The following is a 22,580-nucleotide window of genomic DNA, read 5'->3' on the forward strand; positions in this document are numbered from 1 at the left end:
TCATCTTCGTTTGTTAATTTACTTCGTCGGGATTTACTTATGTATTTATTTATTTTACTCAAGAACATTTCACTTACCCGACGATGGCCATTATGGTGAAGTAAAGCGAGCAGTGCCTGGAGGTTCTCCCACGACCATCTGCTAGCAGACCTTTAATCCCATTTGCGACCAGAGGGGAAGCCAGCGTGAGCTGAAGTTGAACTCACATGCAGTGGTCACATTTGGTCATTCTGCTGCGCTAGCGCGCTAACCACAAGGCCACGAAGTCCCTTCATCGGGATTTAACGGTGGATTGAGTTTATACAGGTATAAAGGAAGCCGATAAAAATGCCAACTGAAAACCACCACTTTTCGGCAGTTTCAAAAACAGGGTGACATCAGAGGGTCTGAAATAAACCACCCACCTTAAGCAAGTTAATGACAAACTTTACCACGCATGTTCGACGTACAGGTCCACGCCCTGTCCGTGGCTGATACGTATTTAGTCCCGTGCAAGTGGAGGGGAGTCTGGCACCTTAAGGCTGGACAACGTTAAATGTTTTAAGTCTTGTATCGGAATATTCCAGTAATTTTAATCCTTAAATTAAGAAAAATCACTCATGCACCTCTCGCGGGCTTTAAATTAGGTTGGTCGACCATATCATCGAATCTGGCGCTGAATTGTTTTAGCCTATTTAGTTTATTAATTTATATGAAAAGACAACAAATAATTATATCTCGATTTATTCCGGAAGAGGAGTGAAAACAGACAAAAATGGCTATAGACATTTTTGCTGATATGCTTGCTAACTCTCTATATAAAGTTTTAATCAGGAATTCTTACGAGGCCATGGCATGCGCCATGTTAAAACAACCGGAAACATGATGGGTCACTAGTGCCTCAGGCACATACGGTTAGAAATCAACACATATACTCCGGTATAAGACTATCCGACTTGCGGGTCCAAGCAGGCTGATTTTACCATTGACGGCCATTCTCTTGCAGTGAATGAGTATGCGTTTTCCACTTCGCACATAACACGCCGTTGTAAAAGCATGAACTTGACGCCAAGCCATAAGGCATCAATTTATCGTAGGTATAATAGCCTTACTTGAAGTTGTCATCTTTCTGTAACTCGATAGTAAGTTTTGACTTGCCGATAACGTCAAACCTTCACTTACAACCTAATAATGAACACCTTACTGGATGTTCGTATTTTCAATTTCTAAGATCTAGGAAAACCCATTTAACAGGCCTTCTGGTACACTCATAATACCAGTGGCCTATCTCGTCATTCTTTAGACCTATTCGATCACTCACTGATAAATGTGACTCCACGTGACTGCGGGACAACTAAATGAATTATCAATAATCAAGGATCTTTACAAAGAAATGTCAACACTGAAATACTGAACTGAAACGAAAGTTTTTCACGACGACCATCTGAAAAAATAAAGGTCGGCATGTATGTTTAGCGACTGACAGTGGAAAGTCAGTGTGCTTCTGTGTAGTCTATCGACTTGAGTGAGTGAGTGAGTGCTTGGGGTTTAACGTCGTACTTAACCATTTTTCAGACATGACGACGAAGGAATCCTTAAAGTGCATGTAATGTGCCTCCTTGATGCAGGACGGATTTCCACCGCTCTATCGACTTGAAGTCAGGCCAATAACAACAGCCGATCAACCAGTTCGTCCAAAATGTTAGAAGACTATTATACTGCTGTTATATTTATTTATTTATTTATTTGATTGGTGTTTTACGCCGTACTCAAGAATATTTTATTTATACGATGGCATTCAGCATTATGGTGGGAGGAAACCGGGCATAGCCTGGTGGAAATCCACGACCATCCGCAGGTTGCTGGCAGACCTTCCAACATACGGTACTGCTGTTATAACATTCCTACCAGTCAGCAAGAGGTTAAACTTACTGCTAGTGGTTTCCGCGGATTTCCAAATAAATTAGTCAGGGACATAACTGCCGCAGTCTCGTACAACTGCTGATGTGTAGCCGTGCGTCATTCATTCACGCAACTTTTAAAGATTCATATCACGGGGACTTCCTCAAATTGACATATAACAGAGAATGGATCTATACTTGTCAGTGGGTGATCCAGCGAAGAATGATGAGATAGACCACTTTTATTATGAGTGTAGTTTTCTGGAATCGACCACACCTTTATTGTTATTTTAGATGTGGCAAGCAATGCTGTATAAAGTCGCTTTGTCCCTCGGTATTTTTTCTTTTCGTTTCTTTTAACCTGTTTAATTTCTCTTCACGAATGGCCCAGTCAAACGAGACTGAATGTACTCGCCCTTGCTATACAAATCTGAGGTACAGAAGTAGCTAAAATTTTTAGACAGAAATTTTATTTCTGGAGTTGTTTCATTCAATAATTGCAACAACAACGCCCTATACATTATATTCCAGGTAAAGTCTTTCTATCTCTTAAATTGCGAGTCACTTTTTCTTGCCAGTGATCAAGTTCAGGTAATGATGAACGGCAGCTCTGGTATGCCTCATGAGGTTGTCTCCCATAGTGACCACCTCCTGACACTGTGGAATTATTTTCTTCATATCACAGTAGATGTACAACCCCACAGAAGCAGCAACCACGAACAGCACGATGTTGATGAAGGCGAAACAACACGACCAACCACGTCCACCTGAAATAGCAAAAGAGATAAAAATATGTCAGTTTATACTGAAAATTTTATGACAACTTCACATGCTAAGATGTATACTGACTACACCCTTTTCGACAAAAGGCCAAAATTGGAGAAAAAAGTTTTCCTCTTTTCTGTCAATAAGTTCACAAGCCTGCTCACAAGCCTGAATAAAGGGAAGCAACTCTTGTCATTTTTAGAACCGCAGTGACTTCTGTCTATTTGAATGATAATCCGTCGATTGTCGAGAAATCAATTAATTACTGAATTATTCATCTAACAAAAATCAAAATACATTAATTACATGTTAACAGTACATGGACGTTTAAGAAAATCACAGGGACTGGAAATCATACGAAAAATAATTTACCTTTCTTCTTGTGGACCTCTGGTACTGAGACCGTTTCTGTAACAGATTCATCTGAAAGACCACAGGACGTAATTTTAAGACACAAAATCAGCGAAAAAAAGTTTTTTTTAAATAAAATTAAAATCAAATATTTCAACAAATTAAGGCTCTTGCTATTTCTTGAATTAAAGACTAGCTCTAAGAAGTCTTTGGTGCACATGAACTTGAATTTCAGATTTGCAGTAAGATGAAATGATTCAAGCCGAAGACTATAATACCTCAACAATTGACAACTCTTACTTTGGGTGCAATAATATTTTTCCTGCTATTACTATTCTCAGATCCTGCAGAACTTCGTGGGCTTCCCATAGAACCTGCCCAGTTTTATCCCACCATGGTGTTGGCAGCTGCCATTTAAGTGCAAAACTCTTAACACGCTTGAGTACAGTGTAAAGATTTATCAGATAAATACCTGTTATTCTCAGAGCTTTGATTGAAATAAGCACTCATTAATGTTGTCTTACATAAAGTTCAACAGAGACTATTTTCATGCCACCAAAGCAATATACACATTAAACCTGCAACACACATTGTTGCTAGACCTTCTCACATATGCCAGGCTGAGCTTAAACCGGACTTGAAACCCAAAGCATCCGCTGTGAGAGAGAGGTGAGAATCTCTGAGCTAATGCAACTCCTCCACACACAGCTGAATATTCTTGGTGGCACGAAAATGGTCTCCACTGAACTTTATGTAAGACAACATCAATGACTGCTTATTTCAATCAAAGCCCTGGGAATAATAGGTATTTATCTGATTAGCCAACCACAAATCTACCAAATCAATCAAATATACCCATTATTAAATGAAATGTTTTGTGGTTTCCATGCAATCAATCCTATACCTTCATCCTCCACTTCCTCCTTCCCAGATTCAGTCTGTTTCTTCTTAGCCTCATATTCTTTTCTTCTCTTCTCTTTTTCCTTCAATTTTTCAGCTTTCTTTCTCTGTCGTTGCATTTCTTCCTCAACTTTTCTCTGCGATTCTTGGTCTGAAAGTATACATAAGTGTGACTCGGGGTCATTGCCTGTTGACAACATACTACATTAACATTTTTTTATTAATTTATTTGATTGCTGTTTTACGCCCTACTCAAGGCTATTTCACTTATACGATGGCAGCCTGCATTATGGTGGGAGGAAATCAGGCAGAGCCTGGGGGAAACTCATGACCATCTGCAGGCTGCTGGCAGACTATGCATGAGCTTTACTTGAACTCACAGCCACCGATGTTAATAATACAGCGGCAGCTAATGAATAGAAATGAGCCCTTCTCCACATGATTTCATTCACATTCAAAAACTGCATTCAATGTGCTGTGTAGCAAGCACACTTTATTGAACAGAAGTATAACAGCTGGGTTCTTGTACTTCCTATCTGTTAAATGGAAACACCTGCTAGCCTACACAGCACTGTATTGCAGTCACTCCACAGACATTAGCTGGGCTACTTCCACAAAATTACAACAAAGCCCCTATCTGCACAATACTCTTTGTTAATATACATACATGTACATATTTATGGATTCTGTAAACGAAAGGCTCTTCACATGGCCAATTTATCACATATGAATATATAAATGCATAACACTGTATGTAATGTTAATGGAAAAAATACCTGTTTATTTATTGACTTATTTATTTATTTATTTCTTGGATCAAAATGCCTGTTATTCTGAGTTCTTCAGATTGATAATCTATACAAAAACAAAAAAGTTACGAAATCATCCAATATGTCGTAAATTGTTTTAGATTCCATATGCACATGTACATCATTCTTAAACAAAACAGAAGTGGTTATAATTGTACGAAGAGAAAAACATGTCAGTTTCTGAAAATATGAATATTTTGCATTTAAGTTTTGTGATGATCTGGGTTCAATTTGATATCATCATTTTTTCTTGATCTTAAAAATGAGTAAATGACCAAACATTTTGACCCCTGTATTTGAATAATTGGTTGTGTAATACCATACTCAATAATATTTCATGTATACAATGGCGATCAGTTTTATGGGTTGAGAACGCAGAGACAGTAAGCTTCAAACATACAAACTTATTAATATAACAATTCCAGCTTACCTCTTTCCTCTTGTAATTTCTTCTGTTTCCTTCTTTCAAGGTCAGAGTTAATTGCCTTCATAAACGCCAGAACCTAGATGACAAATACAGATGCATGGTATTATTTGACTGACTTTTCAATGGTAATACAAGGTCACATATATAAGAGTGGAGGAAACCAGGATAAACCAGCGACCTGTACCTGAATAACGTCCTGGTGTTTAGGCCAGAGTTCCCACTCAGGAAAGAAAATGTTTTTCAAGGACTGGACATTAAAAGTCCTAATATCCTATGTTTTCAAGGATGTTCATGGAATATATTTGATTGTTGTTTTATGCTGTACTCAACAATATTTCACTTATACTACGGCAGCCAGCATTATGGTGGGTGGAAACCAGGCAGAGCCCGGGGGAAACCCACGACCATCCGCAGGTTGCTGTCAGACCTTCCCACTTACAGCCGGAGAGGAAGCCAGCATGACCTGGACTTGAACTCACAGCGACCACATTGGTGAGAGGCTCCTGGGTCATTAGGCTGCGCTAGCACGCTAACTGACTAAGCCACGGAGGCCCCTCATGGAATATACAGTTTAAGTACAAACTTTCATGTAGAGATTAATGGATAGTATTTTGGTAGCTTATTTATCTGTCCGCTGAAGGATATGAAAAATATACTATACTTCAGGGACTTTTAAGGTGTCCAAGGTGAGTTCCTGTCCAGGCGGGGATACAAACCCACAATTGTGTGTCCCAGTGATTGAAAGGCAAGCACCTTTAATCAAAAGATCACAGTTATCTCCCTTAAGACATGTTACCCAGATAAGATGACAAATGGCAATTACTGGCACTGTATGTAATCAGGAGTGTCTGTCTTAGCTGAGAGACTAGCTGATATACAGACCTGTTGAGCACACCGCCGACACTGGACATCGTCCAGACAGTCTCCAGCGGCCTTCTTTAAGCCCTCGTCTAGCGGATTATCTTTCAGATCCAACCATTTCAGCTTGCGCAATTGCCAGAAGCTGACAGGGAGAATCTCGAGTTTGTTCCCCAACAAATCCAGATGCTGCAAGTTCACCAGGTCCCCGAAATTTGGCGGGAGCTCTGATATGGAGTTCTTACTGAAGTCAACCCTCACTATGTGTCGCAAACTGCAGAAACTTTCCTAGGATTTGAAGAGAAGAGAACACTGAATCAATAAATAATTGCATTTAAGCAAGCAAACACTGCAAAGAACTGAAAGACCTAAACGTCTAGTAAAAGGGTTTTTTTTTTCTAATTTGCATTTTATAACAACAAAAAAACTTTTTTTCTCAGTCACATGAAAATGTGAAGCCTATTCAATACACCAAAATACATGTCCATTTAACGTAGTTATTCTACTTCTTGGACATCTAGTCTGCTCATTTTAGCCAACATACATGCAAATATTACAGGGGTACACAGTATACTTTTGCTCACATGTAGTGCACTCTAAAAAAAAAAAAACGAGAGAAATGTAATTTTTGGCACTACAATTATCTGTCCTTTACATTAGAAGAATTGCACAACTTTACATCATTACCATAAAGTCATTTATGAACTGTTGTATGTTATCTACTTCAGGTGAGGTGGGTGTCTGCATTCTTTTTTTTTTAATGACAACAGAGCAGCTTGTATGATCACATAGTCATGGACATGGACAGACTGAAAGTACTTACAGGAATAGTTGTTATCAGATTACACGACAGGTCTAAATGGGTTGCTTTAGGTAGGCTAGCCTGAAATGAGAAAATATCACATTGCATGAATCTCTATCATATACATACTCTAACTACTGGGGTTTTTTTGTCAGAAACAAATGCATCCCAAACCCTTAATAACCCTTTGCAGAATGAGACATTAAACATTAAACATTGGTCTAAAGGGGAAAAAAAATAAGTTTCCTTGGATTTTCTGCATTAAACGCTTTTAAAATGTCCAGATTTCAAAGTATATATGTTCTCTAGGTCTTTGTTCTCCAGGTCATTACTGTGCGGAATACATGTGAGGTGTGGCATATCCGGGCGACCTGAGAGGTAAGACCCACAGTTGAAACCAGCACTGGACTGCAGCCATCATTTGGAAAGGACTTATCGATTCTGAAACGGTCTAAGCTTTACCATAGGTTCCCAACCCTCTGTGGCTGTAATGCTCCTGCCAATCAGGTATAATTTAACAGCAGAGCTGAAATATCCACTTGAGGCTAGATTAAGTAAAGTTTTCCACCTCATTTGATATTCTTACATTCATCAGTGGTTAGGTTGACAAGGTAGGCCCTACCTGTCAGATGATGAATAAGGCCTTTGGAGGGAGATAGCTTTAGAATTTACAGCAAAGATTGTACTGAAGCTTAGCTAGTTGAATTAATGTCCATATCTAGTGTACCTGCAGACATCAGCCTCATTACGTGTATATGGGAAATACCCACAATTTGTACATATCTATGTATTACTGTATAGTGTTGGATGGTCTGCTAAAACACGAAACAGGCCCCCCTACCACATTACTTAGTGGCCAAATAGTTAGAGCATCTGCCTCAAAATCAGGAGACCCACGATCAAACCTGAGTGGGGTCATAAAGTCTTGGTACTTGTTTCCATTTCACTTGGCACTCAGGACTGAGAGGTTAGAGCAAGGAAACTGGACTGGTTAGCCCAGTGTCAATATAATGTGACTGGGTGGGGTGTCATGTCTGGTATCTTCAGCATCTCGCTCTGCCATAAGAACACCTCTGCATTTCCCTTGCTGGCATCAGTATACTACTGCTGGGCAACAAATAATTTGTCTGTCCGTGGTCAGTCGTCTCAGCTATCAATTCCAGGTAGGCGTTCCCATGTGTCATCACCAGTAAATCCACACAAGCATGAAACTATAGTGGAAACTTATTGGTTGCCCAGCAGTAGTACACTGAAGCCAGCAAGGGAAGTACAGAGGTGTTCAAGGCAAAGCTATGAAAGTATAAGTAATCACGGCCCTACAGAGCTAAAAACGCCCCATAACTGTCACAGTGTCAGAACAATCCCAGTAAATTTAATCTCACCAGTTCCTTCACAGGAACGGACTCCAAATTCCCCAAGCTCAGATCCAGTTCATTTCCGTCCAATTTGTCTCTTAGTGACTCTTTCGGCATCTTTTGCACCGCACAGAGACCGCAAATACATGTACAACGTGAAAGTTGCACAACCCAACACAACGTTCAGCTGCGAGTGTGTCACATGGACAGGAAGTTGTTGTCGCAGGGGGAAGTATGTGTGACGCAACTTCCGGTAAACTTGACATGCACATGTTGGTGTTGTTGTTGACGGTTTCGGAGTTTCGGAGCTATGGTAAGGAAATTTGTTTGTATTTCTGTGTTCCATTCCCATTGAGATATTGTTTTAAAATACATAAAAGGCTCAGGCGTGTAGTTTTAATGGAGAAGACCAAGAGGATCCACACGTGTGGCACGATCGGTGAATATTGCATAAGACGAGGTAGACATGAACTTGTAAGTTCTACTTCCAGGAGTTGTTGTACTCAACTTGTTGAGTAGTTAGTAGTTGACCATGCCACTGACTGGCTGTTCATGTTGCATTCAGCAGGTTCATGTTGGCATCTGTACCACGTTGTAAAGGATATGACGCCAGAGTCTGACTTTCACAATATAGAGATTTAAAGTCAACGACAAACAGTTGTCAGCAACAACTTTACAACTCTTGTTGGAGCATGTGATTGTCTAAATGACTGACATTAACAGGTGCTTTTAGTTACAACAACGGTATTTCGATATTGCTCTGACGTTAGGTTGGTTCTGCCAAGGATGGCTCCAAACCAATGTCACATAGCACCATATAAAGCCCTGATGCAGTTGCCATGGCAGTTTGTGGCAAAATTGCCCTTTTGACAAATACCTCTCGACCGCCTTAAGTTTGCAAACACTTGTGTGCCTTATCTTTTTGTCAGTCAGTGTTGTTGGGGCTTTTATGTCTCTCAGCTGTCAATGAAGAGGACCACTAATGCTCATTATAAACCACCTAATGTTCATTAAATACCACCTTCACTCTGAGTTCAAGTCCAGCTCATGCTAGGTTCCTCTCCAGTCATACGTGGGAAGGTTTCCAAGCAACCTGCAGAAGGTTGTGGGTTTCCCTGAACTCTGTCCAGTTTCCTCCAACCATAATGCTGGTCGCTGTCGAATAAGTGAAATATTCTTGAATGTGGCATAAAACACCAATCAAATAAATAAATAAAGGAAAACCACCTAATGTCTTCCACCAATTTGGTGCGGATATCTGTTCACCATACATGAGAAAACTTCACTGGTTTACCCAGGGCATATGCCGTTTCCTCCATACAAGTGAAGTATGAGTATGCATGATGTTAACAGTGATCAAAAAAGTAATTAAATCAAATGTAATTGTGATCAATTGCTTGCTTCTATGACTATTTTGTTGCCACCAAAAATTATTTTAAAGTGTACTTCAAGCAGCCAAACCTCAACAAAAAGTTGACTTTATGACCTTGTGAGACTTGTTATTTTATCGGAGTTGCTGAATCACTGGTGGGGTCTCTGTAGCCTAGTGGTTAGCATGCTAGCCTAGCATAATGACTCAGGAGCCTCTTACCAATGTGGTTGCTATTTTAACTAATGCTGGCTTCCTCTCCAGTTGTATGTGGGAAGGCCTGTCAGAAACCTGCGGATGGTAGTGGATTTCCCGGGGCTCTGCCAGGTTTCTTCTCACCATAATTCTGGCCATCGTCATATAAGTGAAATATTCTTGAGTATGGCATAAAAACATCCTTCAAATGGATAATTAAAATGAACCAGTGGTGTACATGTCTCTGCAGCAGCATGAGCATTCATACTTAGTCTTACATGACCTGTTTACCTTTTATTTTTATAGGCAAAGTACATAGCTCAAATAGTCGTGGCTGGCATACAGGTTTTTGGAAGGGCATTTGGAAGAGCGCTTAAACAAGAATTTCAAGCTAGTCAGCAAGCAGCGCAGAGAGCTGGTGGCGGTCGGGAAGGGACAAAGCGAGCGGCCTCAGACACACTTAGTGGAATGACAATACAGGTAAAGGGAAGCAACTTGTATGTCAGCCATTCCAGGGGATGCTTTTACATTTCATATCGCAATCTCTTAGTGCAGACTGTAGGTATGAAATTCAAGAACATGTACATCAAACAAACAGATTAAGTCAGTTATCAGTTGAGACCAATATAATTATAGAAGTGTCACAGCTTGATATGACCTGCTGGTAATTTTCTTCAGTCGTGGGTTTCCCCTGGGCTCTTCTCGGTTTCCTCCCACCATAATGCTGACCGCCGTCGTATAAGTGAAATATTCTTGAATGTGGCGTAAAACACCAGTCAAATAAATAAATAAATAAATAATTTTCTTCATATCATTGGTCGTGTTAGCTGAACCCTGTTTTGTCTTTTAACCGTATGAGCATGGGACACGAGTGACATGCAGTCATGGTTCCTGTTTATCTGAACATGGCGTATGTAATGACCTTGTCAGAATTAAAGATTAAGAGTGAACTTCAAGAGTTACCAAGCACATCACAAGAAAATGTTTATAGTCATGTAGACAAACAATATTAGTTTCCACTCCTCCTCCAATATAACAGGATAAATAATTTGATGTTTTTGTTGTAAATTCTTAAAAGGCTGATAAATGTACATTGACTTTCCCTTCTTACAGGAAGCAAAACAGATATTGAATGTGGATGAATTCTCCCCAGAGAGTATTCAGAAGAATTATGAGCACCTATTTAATGTAAATGAGAAATCAAAAGGCGGTTCATTTTATTTACAATCAAAGGTATGTAAAGTATCGTCAATATTGTAGGCCTACTGCGTTATGTCAAAACACATTGAAACCATTTATTGAACCATTGTGTTAGGCGTTGTCAGACTTTGTCAACACAGATGAAGAATTATTAACGATATTAGATCATGCTTAGTTTTCGTTTTATACGATAAAGGTATTTTTTACTTGTATTATGCTAAGCTTTTATTTTACACATTGAAGGTATTTTTGACCTGTATCATGCTCAGCTTTTGTTTTAAGTTTGTAATAAAATGTTACCTTTATACCATTGAAAGTGTAGACAAAATAATCACATATTGCCAGAATATGGGTTGAGAAAATCGGTTATCATTATTTCTCTCTGCAGGTTCTTCAGATCTGTTTACATGTAATAGTAATCATTGTCGTTTTTGCAGGTTGTGCGGGCGAAGGAGAGACTAGACATGGAAATGAAAGATCAAGCCACATCTGCTAAACAGGAGAAGCCTAAAGAATCATGACATAGGGAGTTAGATTAGGAGATTAGAGAATTGACTATAACTAATAGCAGAGTGGATTTACATACGCCCACCAGCTGAATCTGATCAAAAATCTAGGTAATAATATCTTACGTCAGTGACTGCTGGATGGCCCATATTGAAGGTTCTGAATTTTTTTTTTCTTTGAGACAATCTGTGACACTGATTTGAGACAGTCAGTGCAATTTTTGGAGAAGTGCCGTGGACATATTTTAATAATCTGTTCCTAGATTTTCGACCAGCCCAGCAATGTTATGATGTACAGAATGGACTATGACCTCAGTTAAGTCAAGACCGAAAGGAAATTTCTACATATTGTGTACCCTTGTAAATAGCAGAATCACTGAATCCTATGACAGAAGTCGCCCATGTGAATGAGTGTGGACTGTTTGGAATCTATATGCCTTCCACAGGAACATGAAAAAAGAAAACCATATCCTAGAATTTTTTTTTTCATCATAAAGATTTTAATAAAATGTGAAAGAATTACACGTAGTAATACTTTTGTTGTTGTTGTTGTTGTTTTTTTTTTAGAAAAGCAGGTAAAACTCCCAATAATTGTAAATGCTTGGGCTGTTGACACAAATTACCTCCTTGGAATGCGTAACTGTATGAACAAACTAACCTCCCGTCGATATGTACATGTAACTACATCTACATAGTAGCCTCCCTTGTGTTGTGAGACGCTTGGGCAGTTCTCTTTCCTACTTCAAGCTTGCTGTCTTTCAGATCGAAGATAGGGTGTGAACAGGGTCAAACTCCAAAACAAATGATCAAATAGACTAATTGCAATCTCACACGCATTAAACAGTGTCAATGCTTTTCGCCAGTTTACAACCTTCTGTATTCCATGTGGCTGTTGAGCTACTTGCACTTATGTATCATATATTTGGCAGCACCAGTTTTATTTTGTGTTTTACGGGCCAGTCGATGTTGTAAAATAAAAAAAAAAAAGAATAAAAATTTTGCCATTTTTATGATTTTCCTGTTTATCAAGGCCTTCTGATCATGTAAACATGTCTTTCAACCAGAGAAATTACCGAGATAGTCCAGATGATTTTCAAATTTTTTTTTTTTATTTATTCTCTGATATTAAAAAAAAATTTTATTCTGCCCGTAAAACAATAAAACCTGGTGTGGCCTTTGTTCAGTATTGTCTGTAATATTTCAGTGCAATCCCATGTCCAGTTTCACCCATTCTGTGTCATCCCGATGGCTCTGGCCAGGTAAGGATCGAGCTATCAGAACTCGGAACAAGATGCAAGTAAAAGCACCTTTACAAAGAGAAGTTTTTCGTGCCTCCCTTAAGTTTATTAACCTCTTATTTACCCATTCAGCAGTTTAATCTACATGTAGCTCATGAACAATAACACATGAAAGGGGCAACTGTGGCCGAGGGCGTTAGCATGCCAGCACAGCGCAATGACCCAGGAGTCTCTCAACAATGAGGGCACTGTGAGTTCAAGGCCAGCTCGCTCTGGCTTCCTCTCCGGCCGTAGGTGGGAAGGTTTGCCAGCAACCTGCATATGGTCATGGGTTTCCCCTGGGCTCTGCTCAGTTTTCTCCCACCATAATACTGACCACCGTTGTGTAAGTGAAATATGCTACAGCGAAATATGAGTACAGCGTAAAACACCACTCAAATAAATAAATGAAATAAGATCAAAAAAGCAAAGAATAAATAAAATAAGATGAAAACAGCAAAGAAATAAGTCAAACTAAAGAACAATTGCAACTTGTTTCAGTTTATTATAAGTTATTGTATTGAGGCAAAATTATGCCCCAAGATCAACCACATTTGTGGCTAGGAAAAAATAGCAACAAAGCTTGGACATACTGGCATACAAAATAACAACAACAACAAAATTATAGTTATTATGGAGATTAAATGAACAGGCATATCATGTAGCTAGAATCACAACTGGAAACGAAAATCTTCATCAATCTTATCTCTGAAGACCAAAACAAACTTTAGCACAAGTACACATGTACCTGTGTCATACTCCGTTGAATGCTGTGGCCATGTCTCTGGTATTCCAAAGACAACAACAAACAAACAAAAAAATGATTACTCTATTCATCATCTTGGACTGTAGTAGATACTTGGACTTATTTGAAGATGTATGAAGACTCAAAATTAACCCAGAAACACATTACATGACTAAGTGTATATGTAAATGCACGACAAAAAAAAAAAAAAAAAAAAGTCAAGATTAGGAATACCAGGGAAGACAGAAGCAATATTCTTACATGTACCACTCAGGTACTTTTTCTTTCTGGATTGCTGTCCCAGATGAAACACATCACACTCAAATCAGTTTAACAAGGGGCTTTTTGGAGTGAGCTTTAATACATATAATGAGTGCAGTATACAAATATATTGAGCATTTCACAACTATTGAGTCACATTAAATGTTAACCATGATTTGGATTTCTCGGAATACTATTGTATATGCAGGTGTAGAATAAATACAAACAACCTGTATTACCTGAAAAGATCGATACATGAAGGTCTATGTCTCTTTAGAAAATCTGAAGTCCAAAAAGTACAACGTATGTGACCATGAGAATATAAAAATAAGATCTTTCAGGTAAATAATTACTATAAAAATCAGCTGTACAGAGTGAAGTCTTGCTTATGTAAAAGTTTGAAAATCACTCCCATTTAGTGCACTTGTCATTTTTAAAGATGCACTCTTGTCCTCAATATTTATCAAAAAGGCAAGGAAGGGGACCTTCGTGGACAAGTGCTTTGCATGCCAGCCCACATAAATGACTTCAGAGCTTCTCATCAATGCCGTCGTTGTGAATTCAAGTCCAGCTTATGCTGGCTTCCTCTCAAGTTCTAAGTGGGAAGGTCTGCAGCAACCTGCGAGTAGTCATGCGTTTTCTCGGTTTCCTCCCACTATGATGTTAGCTGCTGTCGTATAAGGGAAATATTCTTGAGTACTGGTACTGCATAAAACACCAGTCAAATAAATAAATAAATAAATAAATAAACAGAGTTTAGTTTGAACCTAATGTTATGAATGTGTTAAAACAGTCTTGTTCTCCAGGAGGGATGAGTTGGCTATTATTTGATAACATACATGCACAGTATGGGAACATGAATCCCTGTGTTTAATGCATATACAATTAATTACTTCTGAGAAGAATGACTACTGAGATGTTTACTCTGAGATGGCAAGTGTGGTATAGACTGTAAAATACAGAGGCTTGTCGATTAGGCAGTTGACAGCCTGATGTCTGCGGCACCTTCCACGCATGTAAAAAGAGAACAGCACACATGCCAGTGTCTCAAAGGAGGGCAATCTACACGTACCTGTAATAAACACCAGCACACCCTGGCTGAGCGCCCTAATCTGGACGATCTGTTTCTAGGAGACTGTTCGAAGCCAAGTGGGCTGTGAACAACAAAATCACAGGAACAATTCCAGCTCTTGCTGGTTTGTTTGATCAAGAGGTTTGACAAAGGGTAGCTGCAAATATGTGGCCCTGAGTTGAATGGTGCAGCCACTAGATTACAACAGAAAATGATACCTAATGTGCCCTAGTGCTGAAGAAGCATAGTTTTGGGGCGATTTCTTCAAATACAAGCAACATCTGCATCTACAACTGTTACTGATAGTTGTAGCACACCGCATTCAAGCAATCACTGCTAAGAGAAATCACTTAAGCTCGCATTTTTTTGCTTATCTCCTTTTTCTGAAAATTTCCTTGTGCATTTTTTTTATCTTAGAAACGCTTCTCCACACCTTATACAGAAGAAGCTCACCAGACTAAAATATGACTCTTCTATGCAAAGGGGTAGCAAAATATCCTACAGCACATTTGATCTTGTTTGGCTTCGCAATTCTTGTGGCTTCACCACTTGCATCAGAGTTACAAGTTTGCAGCCAGACATAGGCCACTGGTTTACTGCATGCTCTACGGTTTCCTCTACCATTCAACCCACCTGTATGCCACGGAGGTGCCATTATATTCGTAAAAACTTCTCGAGATCAGTGTTCAACAATAATCAAATAAATAAATGAACATCTGCCAATGGTATAATCCTGAGGGAACCTGAGAGGGATAGGGACGCATTTGTAACCCTTTTCAATGTTACGGAACCTGCAGTAGGTAAGACATGAATATAGGCAATGTAATTAGTAAACTCATTAAAGAGCTTTACAAGTAAGTTTTAACCAGGTAAATGACAAAACATGCGTCACCAGCTTTGAACCAACTGACTGAACAATCCGGTAACAACTGTGATGAAAAATGTCCCCTGGCTGACCACAACCACCATCTCCCCAAATATTGTAATGGTAAGTTCTCTAGAATATCATGCTAGAGTTCAAATCCAGTTGATGTTGAAGCAGATTCTCATGTGCTTCTCAAATTTATTTATGTAGTATCAATAACAGTTTTGATGTGAATTTCAGCAGTCATATGGCACACGTAAGCTGGAGTTTTGAGAATTCAAGCAGATATATCTGCCATTCTAAGATACACAATCGCTCTTCTCCAACAGTTCAGCACACATATAACACAACTAGTCCAGCATTGATCACAGTGAGTTCCCATTTACTGCAGACAGAGTAAGAGCTGTGCACAGAGTCCTCTGTGTTTTCTTCCACAGGGTGGGTTGGCAGTTCTGGGCTGGTAGAGAGATCCAGGGGACCCTCCTGGCATTTGGGATCTTCCTCCAACATAGAAGCATCAGCACTTAAAGTCATGAGATGTCTCTTTGGTAGGAGACTGGGGTACGACAGTTGTGGCAACCAGAGGGATGCCCTCTGTCTGAGTGCAGCTTGAGGTGGTTGTTGCACTCCGGGCATATTGACTATCGTCGAGGACAAAAGTGGGTTAGAGGTCAGCCCAGAAATGTGCATGATGTTGCCGTGGAAGGAGATAATGGGCGTGCCAGGAATGGTTTGGCCCACTGTGGACGGCACAACACAGACTGGCGTGGTCAGCCCAGTGTAAACCACTGGCTTGTGACTGGGAATTGTTTGCAGGCTGGGTAGAATTGTGCATTGTGGAATGAAGCGAAAGGGTCCACCCCGGAAGTAATGACCATGGGTTCTGATGTGTTTCCGTAAAGAACTGGGATCTGTGTAGCGTTTATTACAGCCCGGCGTTTTACAAATGTAAGGCTTCTCCTCCTGATGGGTTCGGACATGCTTGAAGCGATCACTGGAATTGGAGTAGGCTTTGTTACAGCCTTTAAATGGGCACAGGTATGGCTTCTCGCCTGTCAAATAAAATGTTGAAGGTCATTTCAAGGTCAGGAGTATTCTAGAATCCTACATCAAACAAGCATTCCGTACGACAAAGTCAACAAAATCTCTGGTTTTCATTATGGTCAAACAGGAAGCTAAGCAATATTCATGGGCATGCATTTTAAGGAAATCTGTGTTTACATAGACCATGACCATTACTTTATTTATTTATATTTGATAGGTGTTTTACCGCCATATACGACGACGGCCAGCATTATGGTGGGTGGAAACCCATGACCATCTGCAGGTTGCTGAGCATGAGCTGGACTTAAACTCACAGTGACCGCACTGGTGAGAGACTCCTGGGTCATCACGCAGCGCTAGTGCGCTAACCAACCTGAGCCACGGAGGCCCCTCCATCATATTACTAGAAGAGATGATGCTTAGATGATGTTAGACTTGTGTACAAATATCAACCCTCTTCTACCTGCTCAAGTGAAGTTTGTCAAACCTTGTTTCCAGTCATTAAAAACTTCCGATATACGCACAAGTACATGTAGATCTTACAAAAACAGGCATAAATAGCTTTCATATTCCTGCTTGCTTGTCAGGACTTTATTTTTCAGGCATGTATCTATTTACCTGTGTGAGAGCGATGATGAATCTTCAGGTTTTCTAAGCGTGAGAAACACTTCCACAGACGACACATTCATGAGGTTTCTCATTGGTGTGTGTGCGTATATGGATTTGCATCTTGTACCTGAAACACAACACCCATAGTGTTACTCAATGTCACTGTGGCATTTCAAGGTTCTAACAAGCCCACAATGAAAGCAGTGAAAGCACACAGTATACAGACATTAAAAACTGCAAAGAAATATTTACAAAAAAATAAAAAAGAAGTGGATTGCAGTCTTTAAAGACAGTAGTGTGATAGAGGTACAAGCTGCATAACTTGAAATAGAATCCATATGTTATGCCAAAACTTAGGGAGGAATGTCTGTGCTTCATTTGTACCAAATATCTCCCCGTGTGACTAATGTTTTTGGAAACGCTGTTAACTAATGTGTTATAACACTGCCTCAAAAACTGTTCCTTAATAGGACAGTAGTCAGGTTTATGGATGGAGGAAATTTGTCATCAAGTTTGAGCCAAAGAAGCTGAACCTGAAATTGTACCGCTTCACTGCAACAGAATGTACAACTTCCATTTTCTTTCCTGCTTCTTCCTTTTTTTTTTTAATTCTCATTCTTAGTATCAGGTTAAAAAAAAAAAAAAATTGCTAAGTCATCATAACTCTTCTCACAAAAAGTCAAACTCACCTTGCACTCTCAATAAGTGACTATCAATGTGCTACATGCCTGTTAAGAGACTGGCTGTCAAAATATGTCGACCAATGGACAGACAGACAGAGTGCCATACAGAGTCACTTATAGAGCTGCTTATCACAATAATAATTAAAGCAGCTTTGAGAATTAAGGGCATACCTGGCATTAAAGCCTCTTCCTTTGCGAGGACAGCCATACCATTTACACTGGTACTCCATGTCTGTCTTCTCCAGCCTCACATGCTGGTCATTGATGTGGTACACCAATTCCTCCAGACTCAAAAAGTGACTAGTACAGTCCTGCCATTGGCACGTATACACAGACTCTCCTGGGTCCTTGGGAAAATACAGCTTTGGGTACACCGGAGAGGATTCCCCTGGAGATAGCGTCTCTGTGGTATCACTCGTGAACTATTGTATATAAAAACAAAAATTGCAGTTAGCATAATTTTATCCATAGACTGCAGAACCTCTTACTTAAATTTCATTCCTCGATGTAAGAATCCTCCAGAATCTGAAAGACTTTTCCTCAGTGACACTCTAATATTAGAGTTTTTCCTTTTTTTTTTTTATCTACTAAGTGCTGTGTACATGTGCATGCACTTCAAAGACTTTCCAGTACATGAAATTATATTATATGTTTTTCCAGGGTCATTTAGTTTAAAGAGTTACACCAGTCTCCAAACTTCTGCATTTTAAAAACCAGACAAATCTTTCCTTTTGATATGGATGAAGATTGTTTTCCTACATTTAAAAAAAAAAAAAAAAAAAAAGATGCAATGCACTGAAACCACTCTCGTAAATTTCAGAGAATCATAATAAAACAAAAATGTTCAGTTGCTTCTACTAATGCCTTCCATGATATCACCCATATAACCACAGACGATGCTGAACTTTTCTTTATTTCAACTAAATTCTGGCTTAAATGCCTTAGTCAACGTCAAATCACGAAAATTTTACAGAAAATGAGGCAGATTTTATTTTCGAGGACTTCCTTTAAATGGTGTAATTTATCGCAAATTCTTTTGAGCCATGGCGCAAGCTGTGTTGTACAGGACTGGCTTCATACAATTTTAATATTTCCACCTGGTTTCTCTTGGAACTGATATAACACTTTAATTAATAATCTTAATGTGGACGTTAATGAACTATCTTCATATTTACCTGAACAACACCTGGAGAGGGAAGGGACGGAGTAGTTTCAGGAAATGTTGGCGTGTCTAAACCTTGCCCAACAACAGAATGGTCCGAGGAACTGAGAGAGTCTGATAAATGATTAGTCGAGTCTTCCTGGTCCATTAAATGCTCATTATTAGACAAAGAGTCCTCTGTTTGATGCAATGAATCCTCATGGTCACTTAGTGACTCTTCTGGATGATTTAATGGCTCCTCAGGAGCATTTAATGAATCTTCATGGTGGTCCACTGAATCCACTTGATCAGCTGATGCTGAGCCCTGGCTATCTGCCAATGAATTCTCCCGGTGATTCAGTGAATCCTCATGATTGGTTAATAAGTCTTTGTTACAAACCAATGAAATTTCATGACCACTGAGTGAATCACCGTGATTGGTGAGAGATCCTTCACTATGACTGGCTGAATCATGATGGTTGTTAACCAATGACTGAATCTGAGTTGGTGAATCTTGGTTCTCTGTTCCTGAGCACTGTACTGTGACTACAGAGCGCACAGAACTTGAAGGTGAAGATTCTGTCTCTGTACAGTTCATATCCTCGTGATGGCCTAAAACAGTATTTCTGAAATCACTTGTCACTTGCTCAGCACAATCATGATTTTCTGACTGAGTTTCTGGAAGTGTTGGATTCCCATTCATGATCCTGTCATGAATTGGACGAGCAATGGCCTGGTTTCGACTGTACAGTGAAAGTCGAACATTTTCAGGAGTGTGGTTAGCAGATGACTGGCTCACCAGGAACTCACTGAGAAAGTTATTTTGGATCACAGACTTGAGACTGTTTATGTGACTCATCACAGTTGGTACACCTGTTAACAAGATAAGAAATGACTGTACACGAATGAAGGTAACAAAGAGAAAAGGGAAAACATCAGTTATCCATAAATAAAGCAGTATTTCCCCCTTTCCTCCTCTCAAAAATCACCATTTGAACAGTGGTATAATTTGGTAGTATACCTTAATTACAATACTATAAGAGAGAAAGAGATACACACTTGCCAAGTTAATTCCTGCCCATGGTATTGAATGCAAACACATCCAGAGCAGCTTTAACTTTACATAATGTCCTTGTCTACATTTGGTGAGATTTGTGGTGTTCCACAAACTTTAAACACTATGAAGGGGCCACCATGGCTGAGTGGTTAATGTCTTAGTGGAGTAGAATGACTTGGGAGCGTCCCACCAATGTGAACGCTGTGAGTTCAAGTCCAGCTCATGCGATCGTGTGCTCTAAGAACATCCACCATCATTCTCAAGTGAAATATTCTCAAGTACAGCATAAAACACTCATCAAATAAATAAATTTTTACACCTTGACAAAAGTCATAGCTACTTAATTATTTATTTATTTATTTGATTGGTGTTCTACGAGGTACGTAAGAATATTTCACTTATACGATGGCGGTCAACATTATGGTGGGAGGAAACCGGGCAAAGCCCGGGGGAAACCCACGACCATCTGCAGGTTGCTGTCAGACCTTCCCACTTACGGCTGGATACTAAGCCAGCCAAAAGTCATAGCTAGTATTTTTTCAAAAATTACATTTTCATTTACAACACGTAAAGTTTGTGACTGGTGATTTACGGCACTACAGTTTCCACCCATGAAACTGACCACCATAATAGGTGAGAAATTCACCTATTGGTGAGTATGGTGTTGATAAATAAATAAATATATAAATATTAAATTTGCAAGTTTTTTTTTCAATTTTTCTATATTTCTTTTTAAGATTTGTATTAATAACATTTATTTGTTGTTGTTTTTTTCTACTACCCCTGCAGTTAGTTCAGTTTCATCAGCAGGTTGTATGAGATCTACTGTTATTCAGAGCAAGCAAAGAATTTAAAGCCTATAAACAACAATCATTGTTGGTCAGAGCTTAATACCATATTTTTCCACATACAAATTACTCTCACATGGAGATAAAAGAAGAAAAAAAAACATTGCAAGAAAACCGTTCAACACAAGTTGATTAATGCACATAATGAAACATCATTTACATCTATCTTACTTGATGGCCTCAAATTAGAAGAGGGCTCATCTGACTGCTGGTTTCCATGGTGATTATCAAACACTGTTTCCCCATTGGTCAGGTCACTGGTGCCATCTTCGGCTTCATCTTCCTTATCTGTCATGTCTGCAGCTGATCAATCTGAAAATGAAGTAGAACATGGCAAATTTATTGTTCGTAATAAATACTATCACATAAAGGTATGGTGTAAAACACTCATCAAGTAAATAAATAAAAATTACATAAAGGCCTATCCATTATCTGATCTATTCATATTCTAACATACTCTCAGACAATAATTACAAATGAATGCCTACCTTCCTAGCCCAGGTACACAGTGATATGACTAATATGTGGATAACGTGGTATTATACCCTACTTATCCAATCATACCCCAGTTACTGCACTTAACCAAACAATGAAGACTTATGTCTTTTACATGTGTAGCGGAAGATACCTGACCCAACCAGTAAACATTATCAGGTGTTCCTACCGGTAGGTACCATTACCTGGAAATACCTCACCTTCAATAAAACCAGATGTTGTACGTACTGGAAAGTGTCTTTACATCGATTACTGCCGAACCACACAAGAGCCACCAGTAACAATGTATTACGGCCAATATTCACTTTCAATGCCTACCATCAAATACTGGATATGTTCATATAGACTTTTGGATTATCATCTCTGTTGGGGACATCTAGGCAAAAGGCTAGGTTATACAACATGGGTGTCACCACCTCTACATTAACACTTTGCCATGTACCCGATTCTCCCCTGCTTACTCTGGTACAGGCCTACAGACCTCTGGCTAAGTTAAAACACTACAAAGTAAGGCCTTGGGACTCCACCTTCAGTTCTGCCCTGACCCCTGATCAGATGTGTTAATACTTTACCCCCTGCCAATAATTTGCCCTTCTCACCTTTATATTATATACATGAAGGTAACACGATCCCACATTTACCCATGGTACTACCAGAATATAAGCCATAACTGTACAGGGATACACGATATGCAGAATTCTGTCACCCACAAGCCTGGTAATTAAGTGCTAAAGCTTATATGAAGTCAATCTATCCGCAAATGCAAATTTATTACACTGGCACAGGTACATGTATACCTTGGTGGCCAGTGTGTAGTTTTTGTGCATTTTAAACATATCCACATGCCTTCACTATTCAGCAAATGAATAGCAAAAATGAAACATACACTTACATAATAACCTACCAAAGTGTCATTATAACCAAGGTGTTTTTATTTCCTTTTTTGACTATTTCTTAACAACATAGAAACTTTTCACCTATATGATGGCAGTCAGTTATATGAGTGAAGGCAAAACCACCAAACCACCAAAATGGTAAATTACATGTAGTGACAAAACTTTCTCTT

At 39.2% G+C, this 22,580-nt stretch overlaps 3 protein-coding genes across 4 annotated transcripts; 1 reads left to right on the forward strand and 2 right to left on the reverse strand.

Annotated features, from left to right (window-relative positions):
* Positions 1-1,463: 1,463 nt before the first annotated feature.
* Positions 1,464-8,323, reverse strand: LOC135473121 (leucine-rich repeat-containing protein 59-like). The gene is made up of 7 exons (XM_064752951.1): positions 8,175-8,323; positions 6,814-6,873; positions 6,015-6,278; positions 5,136-5,208; positions 3,901-4,047; positions 3,018-3,068; positions 1,464-2,647 (listed from the first exon to the last, which is right to left on the reverse strand). The coding sequence occupies exons 1-7, from the start codon at positions 8,262-8,264 to the stop codon at positions 2,442-2,444; spliced, it is 891 nt and encodes a 296-aa protein (XP_064609021.1). The 5' UTR covers positions 8,265-8,323; the 3' UTR covers positions 1,464-2,441.
* A 49-nt stretch (positions 8,324-8,372) lies between these two features.
* LOC135473825 (mitochondrial import inner membrane translocase subunit tim16-B-like) lies at positions 8,373-11,951 on the forward strand. Of its 2 annotated transcripts, XM_064753733.1 has the most exons (5): positions 8,373-8,460; positions 10,018-10,191; positions 10,825-10,944; positions 11,349-11,466; positions 11,507-11,951. In XM_064753733.1, exons 1-4 carry the CDS (start codon positions 8,458-8,460, stop codon positions 11,430-11,432), a joined length of 381 nt encoding a protein of 126 aa, XP_064609803.1. In that variant the 5' UTR covers positions 8,373-8,457; the 3' UTR covers positions 11,433-11,466; positions 11,507-11,951. The 2 variants fall into 2 exon arrangements, with proteins under 2 accessions (XP_064609803.1, XP_064609802.1); XM_064753732.1 differs by having other exon boundaries at positions 11,349-11,951.
* A 4,016-nt stretch (positions 11,952-15,967) lies between these two features.
* On the reverse strand, positions 15,968-21,756 carry LOC135473414 (zinc finger protein 37-like). The gene is given in 7 exon segments (XM_064753263.1): positions 15,968-16,689; positions 17,300-17,347; positions 17,350-17,417; positions 18,145-18,395; positions 19,149-19,987; positions 21,191-21,331; positions 21,715-21,756. Coding segments are annotated over 6 exon segments (2,052 nt in total). The 5' UTR covers positions 21,315-21,331; positions 21,715-21,756.
* Between the last annotated feature and the right edge of the window lie 824 nt (positions 21,757-22,580).

This window comes from Liolophura sinensis, chromosome 8, assembly GCF_032854445.1.
Source record: "Liolophura sinensis isolate JHLJ2023 chromosome 8, CUHK_Ljap_v2, whole genome shotgun sequence".
NCBI classification, from domain to species: domain Eukaryota; kingdom Metazoa; phylum Mollusca; class Polyplacophora; order Chitonida; family Chitonidae; genus Liolophura; species Liolophura sinensis.

Bases quoted from the DNA above. Each gene is read 5' to 3' on its own strand.
- LOC135473121 (XM_064752951.1), bottom strand. From the start codon at position 8,264: ATGCCGAAAGAGTCACTAAGAGACAAATTGGACGGAAATGAACTGGAT. The intron at 6,874-8,174 runs GTGAGATTAAAT...TTCTCATTTCAG, and splicing joins CCGTTCCTGTGAAGGAACTG to GCTAGCCTACCTAAAGCAAC. The intron at 6,279-6,813 runs GTAAGTACTTTC...TTCAAATCCTAG, and splicing joins ATCTGATAACAACTATTCCT to GAAAGTTTCTGCAGTTTGCG.
- LOC135473825 (XM_064753732.1), top strand. The intron at 10,192-10,824 runs GTAAAGGGAAGC...CCCTTCTTACAG, and splicing joins TTAGTGGAATGACAATACAG to GAAGCAAAACAGATATTGAA. The intron at 10,945-11,348 runs GTATGTAAAGTA...TCGTTTTTGCAG, and splicing joins CATTTTATTTACAATCAAAG to GTTGTGCGGGCGAAGGAGAG.